The sequence below is a fragment of the Arabidopsis lyrata genome, assembly GCF_000004255.2.
Source record: "Arabidopsis lyrata subsp. lyrata unplaced genomic scaffold ARALYscaffold_1, whole genome shotgun sequence".
Taxonomy (NCBI): Eukaryota; Viridiplantae; Streptophyta; class Magnoliopsida; order Brassicales; family Brassicaceae; genus Arabidopsis; species Arabidopsis lyrata.
Genome location: NW_003302555.1, coordinates 11,546,971 through 11,564,169, shown reverse-complemented (window position 1 = coordinate 11,564,169; position 17,199 = coordinate 11,546,971). Strand labels below are relative to the sequence as shown.

Here is a 17,199-nt window from a genome sequence, read left to right as displayed (position 1 = left end):
ATATATATTAATAATCTTCAAGAGCTCAGCAAACTGCTGGATTTCTGCTTTACAGAAGAAAAGACTATAATCTGCAAAGAGTAAGTGTGAAACAGGTGGGCTACCTTGCGCAATTTTTAGCCCCGTTAGTCGCCCTTCTTCTTCCGCTCCACGGAGCTGAGCTATCAAAGCTTCAGTACAAATAATGAAGAGGAACGGGGACAGCGGGTCACCTTGGCGGAGTCCCCTTATAGGGATAATATTACCTTTTGGTACTGTTGAAATACAGCACCAAAATTCGGAAATCATCCGTTGAAACTTATCATTCAACATATTATCATTTCACATCATATAAAATATGAAGACTCAATTGTTCTTTTGCAATTATATGTTTTTCTTTTGTTAAAATATAAAATTATGTCATGTCTATTTTGTATACGAAGACCACTATATTATCTCTTTTTATTTTTGTGTAAAACGTTACCAAATTATATTTAAAAAATAATAATTTCAAAAACATAATAATTACCAAAAAAATAGAATTTTTTTTGACTATATCGTAAGAAACAATTCACATATAGAACAAGAAACATCTTTTATATAGCTAAATCAATAATGTTTGTTTTTGCTCTACAAATGAAAATCACTATTTAAATATTTTTATTGATAATTTGTCTGTAGCTTCGGAATCTTTTTAAACATGATTCATCCCTTTTCATGACAGGGACCCTACTATAATTAAGCTTTCTTTCTTCTTCTAAACTTAACTTTTATGTGGGATCCATCTGATCGAACCATCTCATCCTTCACTCTCAGTTTATGAAATCGTGAATTCGGAATTGTGATCTTTGGAAGAAGAAATCAAGGAAAAAATGGCTGACCAAACCAGAGAAGCTCTTCTCTCTCGAAAAGGTTGCTCAGATTTCGGATTCAATGATTCAAGCATCATCGATGACCGTCGTTCCAAGTTCCGTTGTTTCCGATTTTGCTCCGACGGGATCACCGCTTCCTGGAAAGCTTTATACGACATCGCCGCTAAATTATACGAGATGGGTCGTTCCGATCGTCGGAAAGTTTACTTCTCCGTCAAGATGGGCATGGCTCTCGCACTCTGTTCTTTCGTCATCTACCTCAAAGAACCACTCCGTGACGCTAGCAAGTACGCCGTTTGGGCGATCCTTACTGTTGTCGTCGTCTTCGAATATAGTATAGGTACTGTGACTCACGAATTGTGTAGATTCAGATCGATTCGAGAGATGTTGTTCTTCGATCAAATCTTCCGGATTTGATTAAAAATCAAAACTTTCTTCTTCTTCTCTATTCAAATCTCATCTGATCTGTCTTGTTTGATCTAACTCCACTTGTATTTAGAGATCTCTGATCTGAGTTTTTCTAATTTGGCTCTAACTCTGTTTTTTGAAGGAGCAACATTGGTCAAAGGATTCAATAGAGCTGTTGGAACACTCTCTGCTGGAGGACTTGCTCTTGGCATAGCTAGACTCTCTGTTTCAGCTGGAGAATTCGAAGAACTCATTATCATTATCAGTATTTTCATTGCAGGTTCCACCAATTCTCTCAATCTATATTAGAAATGAACCTTTTTTTAGAAAAAAAAATACTAACTGTTTTCTCTCTTGATACTTTTGAATTTGTTGGTTTCGTCTATCAGGTTTTTCTGCAAGTTATTTGAAACTATACCCGGCGATGAAGTCGTATGAATATGCATTCAGGGTGTTTTTGTTGACATACTGCATTGTTCTTGTGTCTGGAAACAACTCTAGAGATTTTTTTAGCACTGCTTATTACAGGTTTTTGCTTATTCTGGTTGGTGCTGGTATATGTTTGGGTGTGAACATATTTATACTTCCCATTTGGGCTGGAGAAGACCTCCATAAACTAGTGGTTAAGAATTTCAAGAGTGTGGCCAATTCCCTTGAAGGTAGATATATACGTAATATGGCTTTTTTCTCTTGTTTCGTTTTGGGTTTTGGCTGATTTTTTCTTCTCCTGGTTTTGTTTGTGCTTTCCTAAAACTTTCAGGATGTGTTAATGGGTACTTGCAATGTGTTGAATACGAAAGGATTCCTTCGAAGATTCTCACTTACCAAGCTTCGGATGATCCATTATACAGTGGATACAGGTCTGTAGTCCAATCTACGAGCCAAGAAGATTCTCTGGTGTGTTTTCTGTATGACTTTTTTTTGTTGAGCAGCACTAGATAACTTAAAAAGAACTTGGATGATAATAAACAAGTACCTCTTTTTTCGCAGCTTGATTTTGCAGTATGGGAGCCTCCACATGGACCATACAAGACTTTCCACCATCCGTGGGCAAACTATGTCAAACTTAGTGGTGCGGTAAGGCATTGCGCTTTCATGGTCATGGCAATGCATGGCTGCATTCTTTCGGAAATTCAGGTAACTAACCATATTTCTTGTAATACAACTCTATCTATCATAAGTTCATAACAAATGAGATGCTATGATGATTATTAGAGACGATACCAACCTGCTTCAAATGCTACTAGGTTACTCTTCTTGATTAACTAGACTCTGTTACTCTGAGAAAGAAGTCGGATATTTGTCATTCAATTGTTGAAAAAGTGCTTGAAACCAAGAAAATATGCAAATTGGGATCTCCTAGTATACTGTTGTTACTAGTGAATGGTTGTCAGTAGGCTTTGCATTCAGTGCTTATCGTCTACCCTATAAGACTTGTGATATCAATTGGTGTGGGATTTGCAGGCAGCTCCAGAAAAAAGGCAGGCTTTTCGTCAAGAACTTCAGAGAGTTGGGAACGAAGGAGCCAAAGTCTTGAGATTGTTTGGAGAAAAAGTGGATAAAATGGAGAAGCTAAGTCCAGGAAACGTTCTCAATGAAGTTCAGCGAGCAGCAGAGGAACTGCAGATGAAAATAGACAGTAACTCCTTCCTTCTTGTCAACTCAGAAAGTTGGGCTGCTATGAAAGAGAAAGCCGAAGCTGAAGAAGCGCAACAAAACTATCACGAAGCCAAAGACGACGAGTCCAAAGTGATCCAATCCCTCAGCCAGATTTGGGACAATAACAACAACCATCATCATCAGAATCCACACGCTGGTAATGATTCTCAGCTATGGATTTCAACAGAGAGTATGATGCTTAGGAACCGCGAAAACTGGCCAAGCGTCTCATTCATAGGTGGTTCTATGATCAACGAGATAGAATCCAAAGTATATGAAAGCGCGAGTTCTTTGTCGCTAGCCACATTTGCGTCTCTTTTGATCGAGTTTGTTGCAAGGCTCCAGAATATTGTTAACGCGTTTGAGGAGCTAAGCACTAAAGCCGATTTCAAAGAACAAGTTAGCGAGACACAGAAGGACATAGAAAAAGCTGGATTGTGGACCAGATTCAGTAGCTGCTTCAGCTCCAGGGATTAACAGAAGCATTTGCAGTTAATCTTGTGGTGATATAGTTGATTTTGTATAGACAATTAAATATATATTTTCTCTGTTTGTCTTGAAATAAGTTCCTAATTCCTTTTTTTTTTTTTTGGCATGTCATAAACTCAACTGGAAAGTTTTGTTCTCAGATTTTTTTTTTTCTTTCATTGTATGATTTGTATCAATTGAATCAACTGTTTGATTATTTTATTAAAACGAATTGTTTTTTTGTCAAAAAAAGAAAGATTAATAGCAAGCACAAGAAAGCCCAATAGGGCCCAATCAGCAATTTTTTTGTCATTTTATGTCTTCTAAAATCCATCGTAAAAATCAAACGGAGAATATTATTTTTCTCGCTCGCAATTCCTCTTTCTCACCTTTTCTCGCCCATCGGAATCTGAAGAAGCAGCTCTTCTACGACGCCTGGATCGGTAAGATGATTTTCCAGTTTCTTCTTACGCATCATAAGATCTCATCTCTTAATCTTCATTTTCCGATTCACATTCCCTTTAATCTAACTTCGAACCAGTGAATCTGAGGCCGTTTCTCGCTTCTTCTGTTTTATTCACACCAGATTCATTTCAAAATCTGCGATATTTTCTTAATCTTTTTTGTGCAAGTAGAGAAAAATCGATAAAGCCGAAGCTAACAATCGAGTGGCCATAGTTTTTTTTTCCCAGGATCTGGAAATGATTAATCGTATTTATTTCTAAATATTTTAATCGAGATCCGAAATCTATTGTTTGGTCTCTTATAGCAAGAGCTCATAGGAATTATTTTGGTGATGTATTGCAGTGACTTGATTCGAACTTTCACATAAGGTGGATTTTAAGATGGCTATGGTAGATGAACCGTTGTATCCCATTGCTGTGCTCATAGATGAGCTTAAAAATGATGATATTCAGCTTCGTTTGAACTCGATCCGTCGCTTATCTACTATAGCTCGTGCCCTTGGTGAGGAGCGTACAAGGAAGGAATTAATCCCTTTTTTGAGTGAGAATAGTGATGATGACGATGAGGTGCTTCTCGCAATGGCTGAGGAATTGGGAGTTTTTATTCCGTTTGTCGGAGGAATTGAGTATGCGCATGTTCTTCTTCCTCCTTTGGAATCTCTCTGTACTGTTGAAGAGACTTGTGTGAGAGAAAAAGCTGTGGAATCGCTTTGTAAGATCGGATCTCAAATGAAAGAGAATGATCTTGTTGAATCATTTGTCCCTCTTGTGAAGGTTAGATAAGGAGATTTATGTAGCAGTAAATTATGCCTTTTTATTAGTTCGCTCGATCAGAGCTTATTTTTTTTGTTCTGTTGTTTGTCTTGTAGAGACTAGCAGCTGGTGAATGGTTTGCAGCAAGAGTTTCTGCATGTGGTATATTTCATGTTGCATACCAAGGTTGCACTGATGTGTTGAAGACAGAGTTACGGGCTACTTATAGCCAGTTGTGCCAAGATGATATGCCTATGGTGCGAAGAGCGGCTGCATCTAACCTGGGGAAATTTGCTACAACTGTGGAGTCTACGTTTTTGATTGCCGAGATCATGACTATGTTTGATGATCTTACTAAAGATGGTACTTAATTCTTGAAATATGTTATGTCTTACTATATGTGCTCATCACTTAGAAATAGTTTGCATAGACCCCAGAGCATGGTAAAGAGATCATATTTAAATTATGAAACACGGTTTGATGAAAAAACCAGTTATACTGGATACGTACCTTTTCAGAAACGTTTGTTTTATCTGTGCTTATATTGTTCAAACTTTAACCTTCATTTCAGACCAAGATTCTGTGAGACTATTGGCTGTTGAAGGGTGTGCAGCTCTTGGAAAGTTGCTGGAACCTCAGGATTGTGTTGCACGCATTTTACCTGTTATTGTTAATTTCTCTCAGGTGAATTGAGCTTTGTTTTTTCATTCATGGATTTTTCAGTAAATGGTCTGCTAGTGCATGTTTAGTTTTCATTGGTAAAAGCTTGCTGTTCTGATATTTTTCTATGGGGTTTTTATTGTTTTCTGAGAGCAGGATAAATCTTGGAGGGTGCGCTACATGGTTGCTAATCAGCTATATGAACTTTGTGAGGCAGTGGGTCCTGATTGCACGAGGTATGTGTTTTGTGACATTGTGGAATTTTTTTTTTTCATCCTTGCTAATGTAGGCTTTCTTTCTCGTAAAACAGTTTTATGACCATCAAACAAATATACATCTAATAGCGTCTATTGGAAGTTTTCGTTATTCTGATTCGTTGTAAGAACCTTGTATGGTAGTTCTATGTTTGTACTTGTATCCTTTTATTTTGACACAAAATTTATGTTGTAATATCTCTAGGACGGATTTGGTTCCAGCATATGTGAGATTGCTAAGGGACAATGAGGCTGAAGTGCGAATAGCAGCAGCGGGAAAAGTGACCAAGTTCTGTCGGCTTTTGAATCCAGAGCTTGCGATTCAGCACATCCTTCCTTGCGTGAAGGTACATTATCTCTGCTGATTAAAACTCCTTAAATTTCATATAAACGAGCTGTTTGATGTCCCCTGTCTCGTAATATTCTAATTCGAACTCATATCTGGCAGGAATTATCATCTGATTCTTCTCAACATGTCCGCTCTGCTCTAGCTTCAGTAATAATGGGGATGGCTCCTATCCTTGGGAAGGTACGAACTGAAGATAGCCAACAATTTCGTATCTTGTGATTATTTTCTGAGCTTTAATTTGCTTTTATGGTTTTCATCAACAAAATCAGCCACACCATGTGTTATGGCGTGGCTATACCAGCTTCAACAGATGTTGCATACCTTATCAAAAAAGTATTAACATACTAAAAAATTTCAATACAGGACTCAACCATTGAGCATCTGTTACCAATTTTTCTTTCCCTTCTGAAAGATGAATTTCCTGATGTGCGCCTCAACATCATAAGCAAGTTAGATCAAGTCAACCAGGTTTGTTGCGTCTCTCTTGTGTTCTTTAGATTTAGCTACTTTTATTGCTTCCGTATTTAGTTGGTGACTGAATTATCTTTTACGGCAGGTTATTGGAATTGATCTACTATCTCAATCCTTGTTACCGGCCATTGTGGAGCTTGCTGAGGATCGGCACTGGAGAGTCCGACTTGCGATAATAGAGTATGTTCCTCTGTTGGCCAGCCAGTTAGGTATAGGATTTTTCGATGACAAGCTTGGAGCCCTTTGCATGCAATGGCTGCAAGACAAGGTTTACTTTGAATCCTTGATTTTGAATCATTGATGTTCGCATAAATTTCTCATCCACTTGTGGATATTGACATTGTTCTCTTCCTTCAGGTCTACTCTATCCGTGAAGCTGCAGCAAACAACCTAAAGCGCCTCGCAGAGGAGTTTGGTCCTGAATGGGCAATGCAGCACTTAGTTCCCCAGGTATTCGTTGAGCATTTTATACGAAAACCTTCTGTCTGATTATCTTATTGTTGATCTATGTCCAGTAACACGCCTATAACATCTAATCTCCATCTTTGGTTCAATTTCTTTGAAATCGCTAGCATATACTGAGATTTCCAGATTGGCCCTTTATAATCTAAACAGGTATTGGACATGGTCAACAATCCGCACTACCTACATAGGATGATGGTTCTACGTGCAATATCTCTCATGGCTCCTGTAATGGGATCAGAAATCACATGCTCTAAGTTTCTTCCTGTGGTCGTTGAAGCATCAAAAGACAGGTACGATAGATAGATTAGAGGGTATGAATTAGCCAAACTACTTTAAGAACACTTTCTTAGCTTTTAATGTGTTACTGCACATATCTAATCTCTGCAGAGTTCCAAACATCAAGTTCAATGTTGCAAAACTTCTGCAATCCCTCATCCCCATAGTCGACCAATCAGTAAGATCAAAACAAATCTAACTCAATTATATCAAAAAGTAATGGAGATTGTTGAACATTAATGTTTTTTGCCGTGTCAAAAATTTGTAGGTGGTGGACAAAACAATCCGTCAGTGTTTGGTAGACCTTAGCGAAGACCCTGATGTTGATGTTCGCTATTTTGCAAACCAAGCGCTTAATTCCATCGATGGTACCACAGCAGCACAATCCTGAATTGATTTTTTTTCATATGTATGATCGTTAAGTTAAGTTTCTTATTCGTGTTCTTTCTGCAGTTTATTTGGTTTGTTTTGTGTAAAACGCCATTTTGGTTGCTGGCTATGAACTGCAACTATATTTGTTAGTAAAATTGTATTCCCTTTCTTACATTTTCTATTGTTCCAAGCTTTATACATTCTTCTTAGTTTACTAATGCTAACACTATTATTCTCTTTGTGATCTGACGAATAGTTAAATATTTAAATTTGGACAAATGTTCATATGTATTGCCTTGCCTATTCTTAAATAAGTTTATTAGAAATTTGTATTTTTGTGCAACAACTATGTATGATAGATTTTTTATAGCCATAACTATGTCTCAGATTTATGGGTCTCGAACGTTGATGATGTTGTAGTGGTTATATTAGACTGATTCCTTTTCTACTTTGGAAAGATAAGAGTGAAATGCGTGTGGCTTTGTTTGGTTTAAACTTGATCCATCCTTTCTTAACTAACTTTGTTCTTTTCCATTGATTTTGTTTTTCTACTAAACACAAAATCAATATATTAGATTTTAGCAAATGGAAAGCATAAATCATTTGACAAAATAGTTCTAGCCAGACGGGTTAGGCCGCTTTTAGCACCCTCTAATAGCATAATATTCTACAGTTATATCTCCTATTTTCCAAGAGGCATGGGCTAATCAAGCGGTAGTCGAAACTTCACGGGCTCGAGAGCTACGATGTTGGAGACGGCGATGAAGCACCTCAGACATCTCAGTGTAGAAATCAGCATCCCATCTTTGAATCAACAAAGGATCTTCAGCAAAACATATGTATATTGACGTCACCGCGCTCTCCACTACCACCATTCCTAAACCCACCTGAAAACCACATTGGACCAATGAAACAAAGTGAACAGTTTGGTCATGTAATTTTGTGTGTGACTAAAGAGTGCACAAAAGAAAACTCACAAGAACCATTCCCATCAACATAGCCGTAGATGCAACCATTATAACTCGGTCACTGTACTTGATCCAAGCCCATATACCAATGCAAGAGCCTGTGATGAGTCCTCCAAAGATGGTTCCCATCAGAAGTACAGCACCAGAGCAGTCATATGCAACAAGTGCCTCTACACCTGTCGACTGAAACAATTCCCACGCGTCTCTTGCTGATTTGTTAAATCCTTTTCCATACACCGCAATCTGATAATTAACCAAAAGTTATTTCATTTTGAGTCTCATTGCTCATAGGAGGGAGATGATGATCTCGTTAAAAAAACTGTCCATATTTATGTACCTGGACGTATGCATACTTGTTAAAAAACCGGACTAGAGTTTCAACTAGATGAAACAGGAAATCAACACAGCAAAGTAGACATTCGTTTCCACAAATCTTGGACCGGAATCCCCTTATCTGCAAAAGAATGTTGCAGACCAATTTTATCAAGAAGTCGAGCAACGATAATGTTTTACGGACAGCAAAGGAAGCTGGAGACTACCTCCCAGCGAAGTGTTCTAATGGCAGCAGTGAAGAGTGACCCGTAACATATGCTCCCAAATGATGTTGTCACTGCATACCTAAGTGAGTCTATCAAAGAGCTAGGAGGTACCGATGATGACTCTTCTTGACCACAGTGAAAGAGAACATGAAACACCATCCCAGAAACTATAACATGGACAGTGTTACATAGCACAGCGCCTGTCCAGAATAAGCTAACCGAAAGAACCTGCAAATATATTATCTGCTCCAATGATTGAATGAAATCTAAACATGTTTACTTTCAGACCCTAGAAGAAAACAGAAACCGTAAGGAAAAATGCAAAACTTGCCAGCTCACCACAAGAAGCCACCATCGTCCCTCATCACCCATGCTCGATGCCACAACACCAGCTGCTCCAAAAGACCATAGAGACATCCACAAAAGCATTACTACTGTGAAAGCATGTGCCACCATTATCACCTTAGGAAGTCCCCAAACTAATTTCAGCGCTTTCCGCAGAACAAGCATCGTGAAGGGAAGTCTACACATGAACAACTCGAATCATCAGAATTAAAAAGTTGTCGCCATTTGACCATAGCGGTTCAATCATATTCAACCTTGCACGCACCTGTCTATAACTGAAATAACATACAAGAACTGTAACAGAGCTCCAACAGCGAATGCACCGCCCCAAAAGAACTGTCTGCACCAGAAACACAGTACACTAACTACAGCTAGATAGGTTGTCAAGATGTGAACCGAAACTTTCATCATCTCATTGGCGTAAGAGCCAAGCAGCAATGACCAAACCCAACTGATAAAGACTCCAATCCCACCAGCAACAGCATAGAGAGGCCAGTAATCCTCAGTCAGACCTTTATGATTCTCCAAGAACCCTTGAGTGTACCTATCGATGTTTAACCTATCTGATATTCTAAACCTATTGAGTCCAAGCACGGCGAGCACAAATCCCAAACAAATCATGTGGATCACAAAGATAGCTGACCAGAATACATCATGCCAGTGGCGAGACTCACGGACAATGGCTCGGTTTCCATCTCCACTCCTTCGACTCCGCTGAAGACTCTGCAAATCAAAATGAAAACGTTGGTTGCCTATGACTGGTTCACTCAAAATTAACATCGTGGACGAGTCTGAGACCAACAAAAACTATTCTTTAACATAAGCAACGACCCTGAAACTTCGTATCAGTACAATGCAAATACATAAAGTGATCAAACTCACACAAGACACAAGTTTCCTACTAAAAAGAAAAAACTTTGCGACTGACCCGTGATTTAAGTTACAAAGCCAAAGTAACCAATCCCACTCTTAACATGTAAGAAACAAATCCAGATGTGAGTTCATCAAGATCCCACTCGTAAAGGAAATGACTTTATGAAACGAAATGTTCTAAAAAACAAAACCCAGAAAGGGATTCTCAAAACAACTTCGCTTGTACATAAATTTACAAGAGAAAGAGATTCGTCGGAAAATTCAAAAACCCAGATCGAAACTGAGAAAAACCTGGTCGCCGGAGGAGATGGAGGCGTAATCAGAGGAAGGAGAGACGCTGTTAGTGGAGTCACTCATGATGGAGTAAGAAGAGAAGATTCACTGAGCAGAACCAAATTTCATGGAAGCATCTTTGAATAAATATCACAAGAGTTGAGAGAGAGAGATACGAGGGCGAATAGTCAATGAGAGATAAAAGAAAAGGAAAACGTGAATCAAAGAAAGGGTTTATGAGAGTCAAGATATGAAAAATGATCAGAGGAGAGAGTGAGGCAAAGAAGTTTTGTCAGAGCGGTTCTTCTTCTTCTTCGTCTTCTTTCTTTTTATTGGATAACAAGCGAAGATAGTTTTTGCAGTGGTCGTTTTCAGACCACACTTTCTCCCTCCGTAACTATTCACGTTTTTTTTTTTTTTTTTTGGATCATTGCTTTATTTCTGATTATTATTTAAAAAGGAACCATAATGCAACTACTACTCATACATGATTTTTGTTCAGTTATAGAAATCAAAATTTAAATATGTGATACCTGCATTGTAGAGACGCATGGTAATTTTTTTGTCGGATAATATCCAAGATTCAAAATTATAACTTTTACCTATGGTAAATGTTTGATGTACTTTATGCATTGTAGACCTCACGTATGTAAGAAATAGTTAGATATTTAAAAGGACCGGTCAAAAGAATATACAACTCTTTTAATGCTGGAAAATATTCCTCATGTTTGTTCAAAATCATTGAAATTTTCCAGGTTTTTTTGCTCTTATGGCATAGGTTTTATTTGTAGCATGTTTTTGGATGAACAAAGGAGAAAGTAAAAGGTTGACATAGAAAAAGGAGAAAGAAAATAATAAAGCTTTGTTTTTTTAAGGACAAAATGATTGAACCCATAGCTGCCACTTCATTTCTTGTGATGGCAAGTAGTGGCACCATGACTTCGCCAACTCTCTTTGTGCCATGTTTTTCTCTTTTCTCTTTTGGGCAAAATCTCTTTGTGCCATGTTACTCTTGTTAAAAAATATATTCAATAGAATATGACTAGAGTTTATTTGTGTATCGAATAAAATCGCCAAACATTATTAATCACAAAAGAAAAACAGAGCATAAGGTAACCAAACATTTAAGTTAAGTGTAATTCATCTTCCATTAACATATCAGTTTTTCTTTGTTTCATATAGTTAGTACTAGGGTCTAGGGATTACAATTTCTTGATCATAAGAGATTATTTTACAACCATTCGTTTCTTGTTTTTCAAAGATGTTATTTTGTTTCACATTTAGCATATTTTTGGGCTTAACTTCTTCGATCACACATTGTATTTGGGCTTTAACTCTCAACGTCACAGAAAATTGACCTGTAACAAGGCCCCTCAAGGGTTCATTGTGTAGTATTACTCTTTGATCATAAAATTAACAAAAACAAATTCCATCTTTTTTTACTCTTTTTTCACTCTATGCAAAGTTGCAAACAACAAGAACAAGAAACAAACAAAACCAAACAGTACTCTAATTTAACATTTAGCTTTAAGTGACGACTTTTCCTTTTCATTGTCACTCAAATATATTATAAAAAAAAAAAACAGCTTAGCATTTATTAGACGAGAATCCAATGAGAGAATTTGCCAAATCGAACGTGACACGTGTCCCTTGTTGCTGCACGTTTCCAATGATCGCTAGCGAACTCGCCGTCGGTGCAAACGCCAAACAAAAAGTCCCCACCGAGTCTACCGGAATCATGTAATTCTTCGCCGGCAAAGCTAACATCTTCCCGCCGGGGAAGTGAAAAGCCACCGTCGGGACTTCTATCGTCGTCTTAGCAGAAAGATTGTAACACGTATCGAACATGGCCACTCCGGCAGCTTTTTCCAAGTCCGACGTCCCTTTCAAGAACGAGTCTCTAAGAGAGTTATAGATTCCGGTCTGGAGACGAGTCACGGCGGTTCCTGAGTCGATGATGATCCCACCACTTCCTGACTCGTCCATCTCGAAAGAAGACTGAGGAATCTGAAGCAACTCGCCGCCAACGCTTATTCCGGTGAGGCCTAGGTAGTAAAACGTGTCGAGCTGGTGATTACGTAGCAACGGAGCCACGACGGCGTCAGGAGGAAGAGAAGTCCCGAACTCAACGGTTGAAGCCGAGTCTGAGTCACGGTCAACAAGGCAGTACGAAAACGACGTCGTGTTAAGCTGCGACGGAAGAGCCAGCAAACCACCGCCGAGTCCGAGCAAACCGGCGGCGCCGACGAACAACCCTTCGTTGCTGTGTCCACATCCAACGGCGACGTTTTGGACTAAAGTTGAGCCGATTGTAAGAGTCTCGGTGGCGAAATCTCCGACGGTGTAAGAACCGTCACCGTAGGAAACCTCATAAAGACACGTGGCGTTTCTACATTCTGAGACTTCAAGGGCATTACACTGTGGAGTGTCACAAGAGAGAGGCTCGTAAGAAGAGGACGACGATGGCTCGAAGATTGGTTCGGTTTGGTGGTAACAATCAGCGCAAGGAGTGCATTGTAGCCAGTTAACGTCACTTCCAGTATCGAGAACCATGTAGACTTCACGCGCCGGGTTTCCGATACCGACGCGTGTGAAGTACTCGCCGCTTCCTTGAGTCGTGCCGGAGATTAAAGGAGCTTCGATATCTTCCTCCTCAGTAGTAGTGTACATTGTGGTAACTGGCTTGAGATCCGCTTTGGATATGTTGTTGATGGCTAGATCTAAACGAGTTATGAGAGACTTGACTCGGGCTGTGTCACGGTTGAGTCTGGCTAGTGTTAGAGACTTGTAGTCTGAGTGTTCAGTTCCACGGACGGAAACTCGTGAATGAAGCTGCAAGCTGAAAGAGGAAGAACGAGAGTGAGTCTGTTCTTCTTGCTGGTTTAATCGAAACGACGACGTATACTTAGTTCTGTGAATGGAGTCGGCGACATTGAGAATTGAGGTAGTGGTTACAGAGGTCTTTGGTAAGATTCTGGAGAAAACAAAAGAGTGTGAAGTGAGGAAGAAGACGAAGAAGAAGAGGAAGGAGCAGTGAGGAGGAGACATTTTTTAGTTTCCGACCGTTAACAGTGGAGAAGATGAAGTGAAAGAAGTTATTAAAGAGAAGACAAAAGTGTGTTTGGTGGGGAAGGGAAAATGAGACAAAAGCTTCTTTTAATTAAAACAAAGACAAGCTGTGTTTTGGGGTTTTGCAGTTTTCGAGGAGATTTATATATCTCTTGAAGAACTAATCCAAAGATTAGATAAATGGTTAAAGAGGAAGAGGAGGTTTCTTCATCGTCTTTAAGTGTGAGGATTTAAATAAACTTGTTTTATGATCTCAATGCGCTTAGTGTGGAGATTCTTGTTTTAGATTAAAGTCCGCCACTTTTGAGTGTTTCTCATCTTTGCACTTTGACAAATTTGCCAATGCGCTTAGCTTTGTTAATGACTTTCCATTTAACAGCTCACTTATTTCATTTAATCCAGACCTATGTCTATAAAGCGTATGATATTAAACAATGAATCTAAGAAAGTGAAAAAGATATAACTCTAAACCAATTACATACATATGCATTCTGACAACAACAAAAAAAACATACATATGCATATCATATTAACAATGTGGAGGAAATATGCTAACCTAAAAATTAAAAAATGTGAAGTCTTGTTTCCTCATGGGCCTGTGGGTTACTCTTATTTAGGCTTTGTACTTGAATGTTTGGGCCCTTTTACACTCCAAGTCTACTACATTAACTCATTAACCTTGCTGCCTAATTCTAAACTATAAATTCTAGTTCAATTTGACCTTTGGATTTAGCAACGTTATTTTACAATATCGGCACCTGATTTTAGTTATTTCATTAATTTTAGAATTAGATAAAATCGGATTAAAATAAGTGGAGTTGGATCAAATCAAATAAAATTACGTACGGTTGCGAATCAATTGATCACCAATGAGAAATCGGTCAATTTCTATTTCTGTATAAAATAGGTAGTAGGATAAAACAAAATTAAATTGAGTTGAGATTAGCGAAACATTCTAATCTCCAATCAGATTTGAGAATCTTTCAAAAACTTACGTGTTATAATATTCTCAATGTGACGTCTCAATCGTGATCGCGACAAGGTATCAAAGAAATTAAAGTCTCTAATCGTTTTGCTCGAGCAAGTGACGCAAACTCAAAATTAACTCAAGTTGGGTTTTCTGGGACCCACACATCAAAAATCGTTGGTTGTTATTTATCTACGTGGCAAGATCTCAAGGGTTAAAGAATCAGAATCAAATTCACCTCCAATCCCCAAAAAAAATGATTCATCTTTAGCTCTTCAGCGAGTGTTCGTCTCTTCTCTTTCTATCGACGACTGTTTGCTAACTCCGGCGATATATCACTCCGTCGTCTTTGTAACAGCCGGAGAAAGATCGAAAGTTTCGTTTTTTTTCCTTCTCCTTCGTAGCTGATTCGCTGTCGATCTTATAATTCGGCAGCCATGAGCTCGGTTTTGCAGGTAGAGTAAAAGATATATGTTTTCAGAGAAGGAACCTCGATTTTCTTTCACGGATCGTGAGTGGAGCTAATCTGGGTTTATGATTGATGGGTTTTATAGGGTTTTACGAAGTCACTTGCTTTGACGTTTGTATCGGAGATTGGTGACAAGACGTTTTTCGCTGCAGCTGTAAGTGTTCCTCTTCGCTTTAGTCTCTTAGGGGTTTTAAGGTCGACGAAGTCAATGGCTCTAACATGAATCGAAGTCTAAATTCCTGTTCATTTGATTGTCTTTTCCTAATTGGGAATCTAGATGGCATCTTTAGATCCTTTGTTCTTCTAGCAAGCTCATGGTTTCTTTTATCTAATTCTAAAATTTCATAGTGTTTTGGTAGTTTATAATCTACTACAGTCTCCTTGAAGGTGTGTTAGAGACTTCTGTTGTTATCTTGATTTGCAAGCTTAATCTCTTTTTTTTGTTATATCAGATTTTGGCTATGCGTTATCCTAGGAGACTTGTGTTGGCTGGTTGTCTATCTGCCCTGATTGTAAGTTTATCCGAGTCCTTTTGACTTTTGAGTATTTGTTATACGTGACCTCTCTCTCAGATTTGGAAGTTCATGTCTATACTAAAATTATAGGTCATGACTATCCTCTCTGCTACTCTTGGATGGGCTGCTCCAAATCTGGTATGGTAGTTCGACATAAGCCTTTTCCATATTACCTGGACTAGTTCCTTTTATGACAATCTCTTACTAAATGCTGATTCAAACCCTCACTTTCAGATCTCTCGCAAATGGACTCATCACATAACAACATTGTTGTTCTTTGGTTTTGGGCTATGGTCTTTGTGGGACGGTTTCAAAGAAGGAGGAGGGTAATAATTCTTCATCAAATTTTGTTTTTTCATAAGGACGATTTAAATCCAAGAAATTCAGGTTATCTGATTCTACTTTGTTGGCAGGGGATCGGAAGAATTGGCTGAAGTCGAAGCAGAACTGGTTTGTTTCTTCTTTTTACACGTTCGCCCTCATGTTTAGAGAAATGCTTTTGTGGCTTTATGTTCTTGTGTTTTTTTATCATAGGATGCTGATTTGAAGGCTAATGGTAAATCTCCAAAAGACAGTAGTAAGGTATTGAACTAAAACGACAAGATCAGAGCAAGTGGGAATTGCCTGTGCTAAGTTTTCAAATCATTTGTTGTCCTTGTAGATTGAAGATGAAAACAAAAAGCAGAAAAGGGCGTTTCTCACGCAATTCTTCTCTCCAATTTTTCTCAAGGTAAATAAAAGATCCTCTCAGAATTTACCCACCAAAGCACGAGACTTTTCTGAATTTAATTTCTTGCAGGCATTTTCGATTAATTTCTTTGGAGAATGGGGTGACAAGAGTCAGGTAACTTTCACTTACTTACTCGATTGATTCAATCTAAATGCTTCACATTCACATACTCACCATAACTCTTTTTGTCTAGCTTGCTACAATTGGTTTGGCCGCAGATGAAAATCCGCTTGGTGTGGTTCTTGGTGGAGTTGTGTAAGTTTCACTGTAAAACTGCCACAATCGTTTTGTGTCTGCATCACAAAACTAATATGTTTGAATCGATGTTTCTGGCTAATCTTATGCCTATACAGGGCACAGTTTTTGTGCACCACTGCTGCTGTAATTGGAGGAAAGAGCTTAGCGTCTCAGATTTCCGAAAAAATAGTAAATACCTCTCATTATCCCTTTCTGCATTTGAGATCAAAAGACTCATTATCCCTTTCTGCATTAATTTCGTGTAATGTTGTTGCAGGTTGCTCTTTCTGGTGGAATGCTTTTCATCATTTTTGGCATACAATCGTATCTTACTTCTGTTGAGGCCTAATGCTTCTTATGGTAATGATTCTAAATCTTAATGTATTTCTTATGTTCATCAATTTCATTTCAACCCTAGTCTTCTGTCTTACTCTATAGTTTTTTTTTTGTGAAAAAAATGCAGGTTTGTAGGGAGACTGATGAAGACGAAGAACGTTACTATCCATACTGTGTTAGATATTTAATCTTGATATTAGACGTTTACACAAGTGATTACAAAACAAATCCGAGAGCTTGTCGACAGTGAAAACATTGAAATGGGCTGAAGCAGCCATCTGACTTCAATAAAGTTTTGGTTTTCACTTTTTTCTTTTCTTTTCTTTTCTTTTGGAGTCATTTAGATTTTGAAGTTGTGTGGAAGAATTTGATTCAACGGGATACAAAAAACATGGTTTTGTTTTATGGGATAAGTGTGGATGATGGCA

At 38.3% G+C, this 17,199-nt stretch overlaps 5 protein-coding genes across 6 annotated transcripts; 3 read left to right on the top strand and 2 right to left on the bottom strand.

The window, feature by feature from the left end:
• The first annotated feature begins 716 nt into the window (after positions 1–716).
• LOC9329482 (aluminum-activated malate transporter 4) lies at positions 717–3,603 on the top strand. Its single transcript, XM_002893375.2, has 6 exons — positions 717–1,191; positions 1,402–1,539; positions 1,649–1,918; positions 2,020–2,156; positions 2,250–2,396; positions 2,724–3,603. The coding sequence occupies exons 1-6, from the start codon at positions 852–854 to the stop codon at positions 3,393–3,395; spliced, it is 1,704 nt and encodes a 567-aa protein (XP_002893421.1). The 5' UTR covers positions 717–851; the 3' UTR covers positions 3,396–3,603.
• Positions 3,604–3,712: 109 nt separating this feature from the next.
• LOC9326750 (serine/threonine-protein phosphatase 2A 65 kDa regulatory subunit A alpha isoform) lies at positions 3,713–7,629 on the top strand. Its single transcript, XM_021013171.1, has 13 exons — positions 3,713–3,829; positions 4,194–4,624; positions 4,720–4,966; positions 5,175–5,287; positions 5,420–5,499; positions 5,723–5,864; positions 5,966–6,046; positions 6,230–6,334; positions 6,423–6,605; positions 6,695–6,787; positions 6,953–7,092; positions 7,190–7,256; positions 7,347–7,629. Exons 2-13 carry the CDS (start codon positions 4,232–4,234, stop codon positions 7,467–7,469), a joined length of 1,767 nt encoding a protein of 588 aa, XP_020868830.1. The 5' UTR covers positions 3,713–3,829; positions 4,194–4,231; the 3' UTR covers positions 7,470–7,629.
• Positions 7,630–8,002: 373 nt separating this feature from the next.
• LOC9326749 (CTL-like protein DDB_G0274487) lies at positions 8,003–10,841 on the bottom strand. 2 transcript variants are annotated; one of them, XM_002890641.2, is made up of 7 exons: positions 10,467–10,841; positions 9,568–10,025; positions 9,297–9,480; positions 8,958–9,185; positions 8,756–8,872; positions 8,428–8,661; positions 8,003–8,337 (listed from the first exon to the last, which is right to left on the bottom strand). In XM_002890641.2, the coding sequence occupies exons 1-7, from the start codon at positions 10,530–10,532 to the stop codon at positions 8,158–8,160; spliced, it is 1,467 nt and encodes a 488-aa protein (XP_002890687.1). In that variant the 5' UTR covers positions 10,533–10,841; the 3' UTR covers positions 8,003–8,157. The 2 variants fall into 2 exon arrangements, with proteins under 2 accessions (XP_002890687.1, XP_020868831.1); XM_021013172.1 differs by lacking the exon at positions 10,467–10,841 and having other exon boundaries at positions 9,568–9,865; positions 9,946–9,997.
• A 950-nt stretch (positions 10,842–11,791) lies between these two features.
• LOC9329481 (protein ASPARTIC PROTEASE IN GUARD CELL 1) lies at positions 11,792–14,024 on the bottom strand. The gene has a single exon (XM_002890640.2). The coding sequence runs from the start codon at positions 13,494–13,496 to the stop codon at positions 12,036–12,038; it is 1,461 nt and encodes a 486-aa protein (XP_002890686.1). The 5' UTR covers positions 13,497–14,024; the 3' UTR covers positions 11,792–12,035.
• Positions 14,025–14,698: 674 nt separating this feature from the next.
• LOC9326748 (GDT1-like protein 4) lies at positions 14,699–17,199 on the top strand. The gene is made up of 13 exons (XM_002893373.2): positions 14,699–14,939; positions 15,039–15,107; positions 15,406–15,465; positions 15,559–15,606; positions 15,703–15,794; positions 15,882–15,918; positions 16,003–16,050; positions 16,130–16,198; positions 16,268–16,312; positions 16,392–16,453; positions 16,552–16,624; positions 16,713–16,795; positions 16,899–17,199. The coding sequence occupies exons 1-12, from the start codon at positions 14,922–14,924 to the stop codon at positions 16,782–16,784; spliced, it is 693 nt and encodes a 230-aa protein (XP_002893419.1). The 5' UTR covers positions 14,699–14,921; the 3' UTR covers positions 16,785–16,795; positions 16,899–17,199.

Excerpts from the sequence above, each read along its gene's own strand:
- LOC9326749 (XM_002890641.2), bottom strand. The coding sequence starts at position 10,532 with ATGAGTGACTCCACTAACAGCGTCTCTCCTTCCTCTGATTACGCCTCC. Across the intron at positions 9,481-9,567 it reads GTTATTTCAGTTATAGACAG|ACTTCCCTTCACGATGCTTG; the intron begins GTGCGTGCAAGG and ends GTTCATGTGTAG. Across the intron at positions 8,873-8,957 it reads TTAGAACACTTCGCTGGGAG|ATAAGGGGATTCCGGTCCAA; the intron begins GTAGTCTCCAGC and ends ATTCTTTTGCAG.
- LOC9326750 (XM_021013171.1), top strand. The coding sequence starts at position 4,232 with ATGGCTATGGTAGATGAACCGTTGTATCCCATTGCTGTGCTCATAGAT. Across the intron at positions 5,500-5,722 it reads GTGGGTCCTGATTGCACGAG|GACGGATTTGGTTCCAGCAT; the intron begins GTATGTGTTTTG and ends TAATATCTCTAG. Across the intron at positions 6,788-6,952 it reads TGCAGCACTTAGTTCCCCAG|GTATTGGACATGGTCAACAA; the intron begins GTATTCGTTGAG and ends TAATCTAAACAG.
- LOC9329482 (XM_002893375.2), top strand. The coding sequence starts at position 852 with ATGGCTGACCAAACCAGAGAAGCTCTTCTCTCTCGAAAAGGTTGCTCA. Across the intron at positions 1,192-1,401 it reads CGTCTTCGAATATAGTATAG|GAGCAACATTGGTCAAAGGA; the intron begins GTACTGTGACTC and ends TGTTTTTTGAAG. Across the intron at positions 1,919-2,019 it reads TGTGGCCAATTCCCTTGAAG|GATGTGTTAATGGGTACTTG; the intron begins GTAGATATATAC and ends TAAAACTTTCAG.
- LOC9326748 (XM_002893373.2), top strand. Across the intron at positions 15,607-15,702 it reads GATGGGCTGCTCCAAATCTG|ATCTCTCGCAAATGGACTCA; the intron begins GTATGGTAGTTC and ends CCTCACTTTCAG. Across the intron at positions 15,795-15,881 it reads GGTTTCAAAGAAGGAGGAGG|GGGATCGGAAGAATTGGCTG; the intron begins GTAATAATTCTT and ends CTTTGTTGGCAG.
- LOC9329481 (XM_002890640.2), bottom strand. The coding sequence starts at position 13,496 with ATGTCTCCTCCTCACTGCTCCTTCCTCTTCTTCTTCGTCTTCTTCCTC.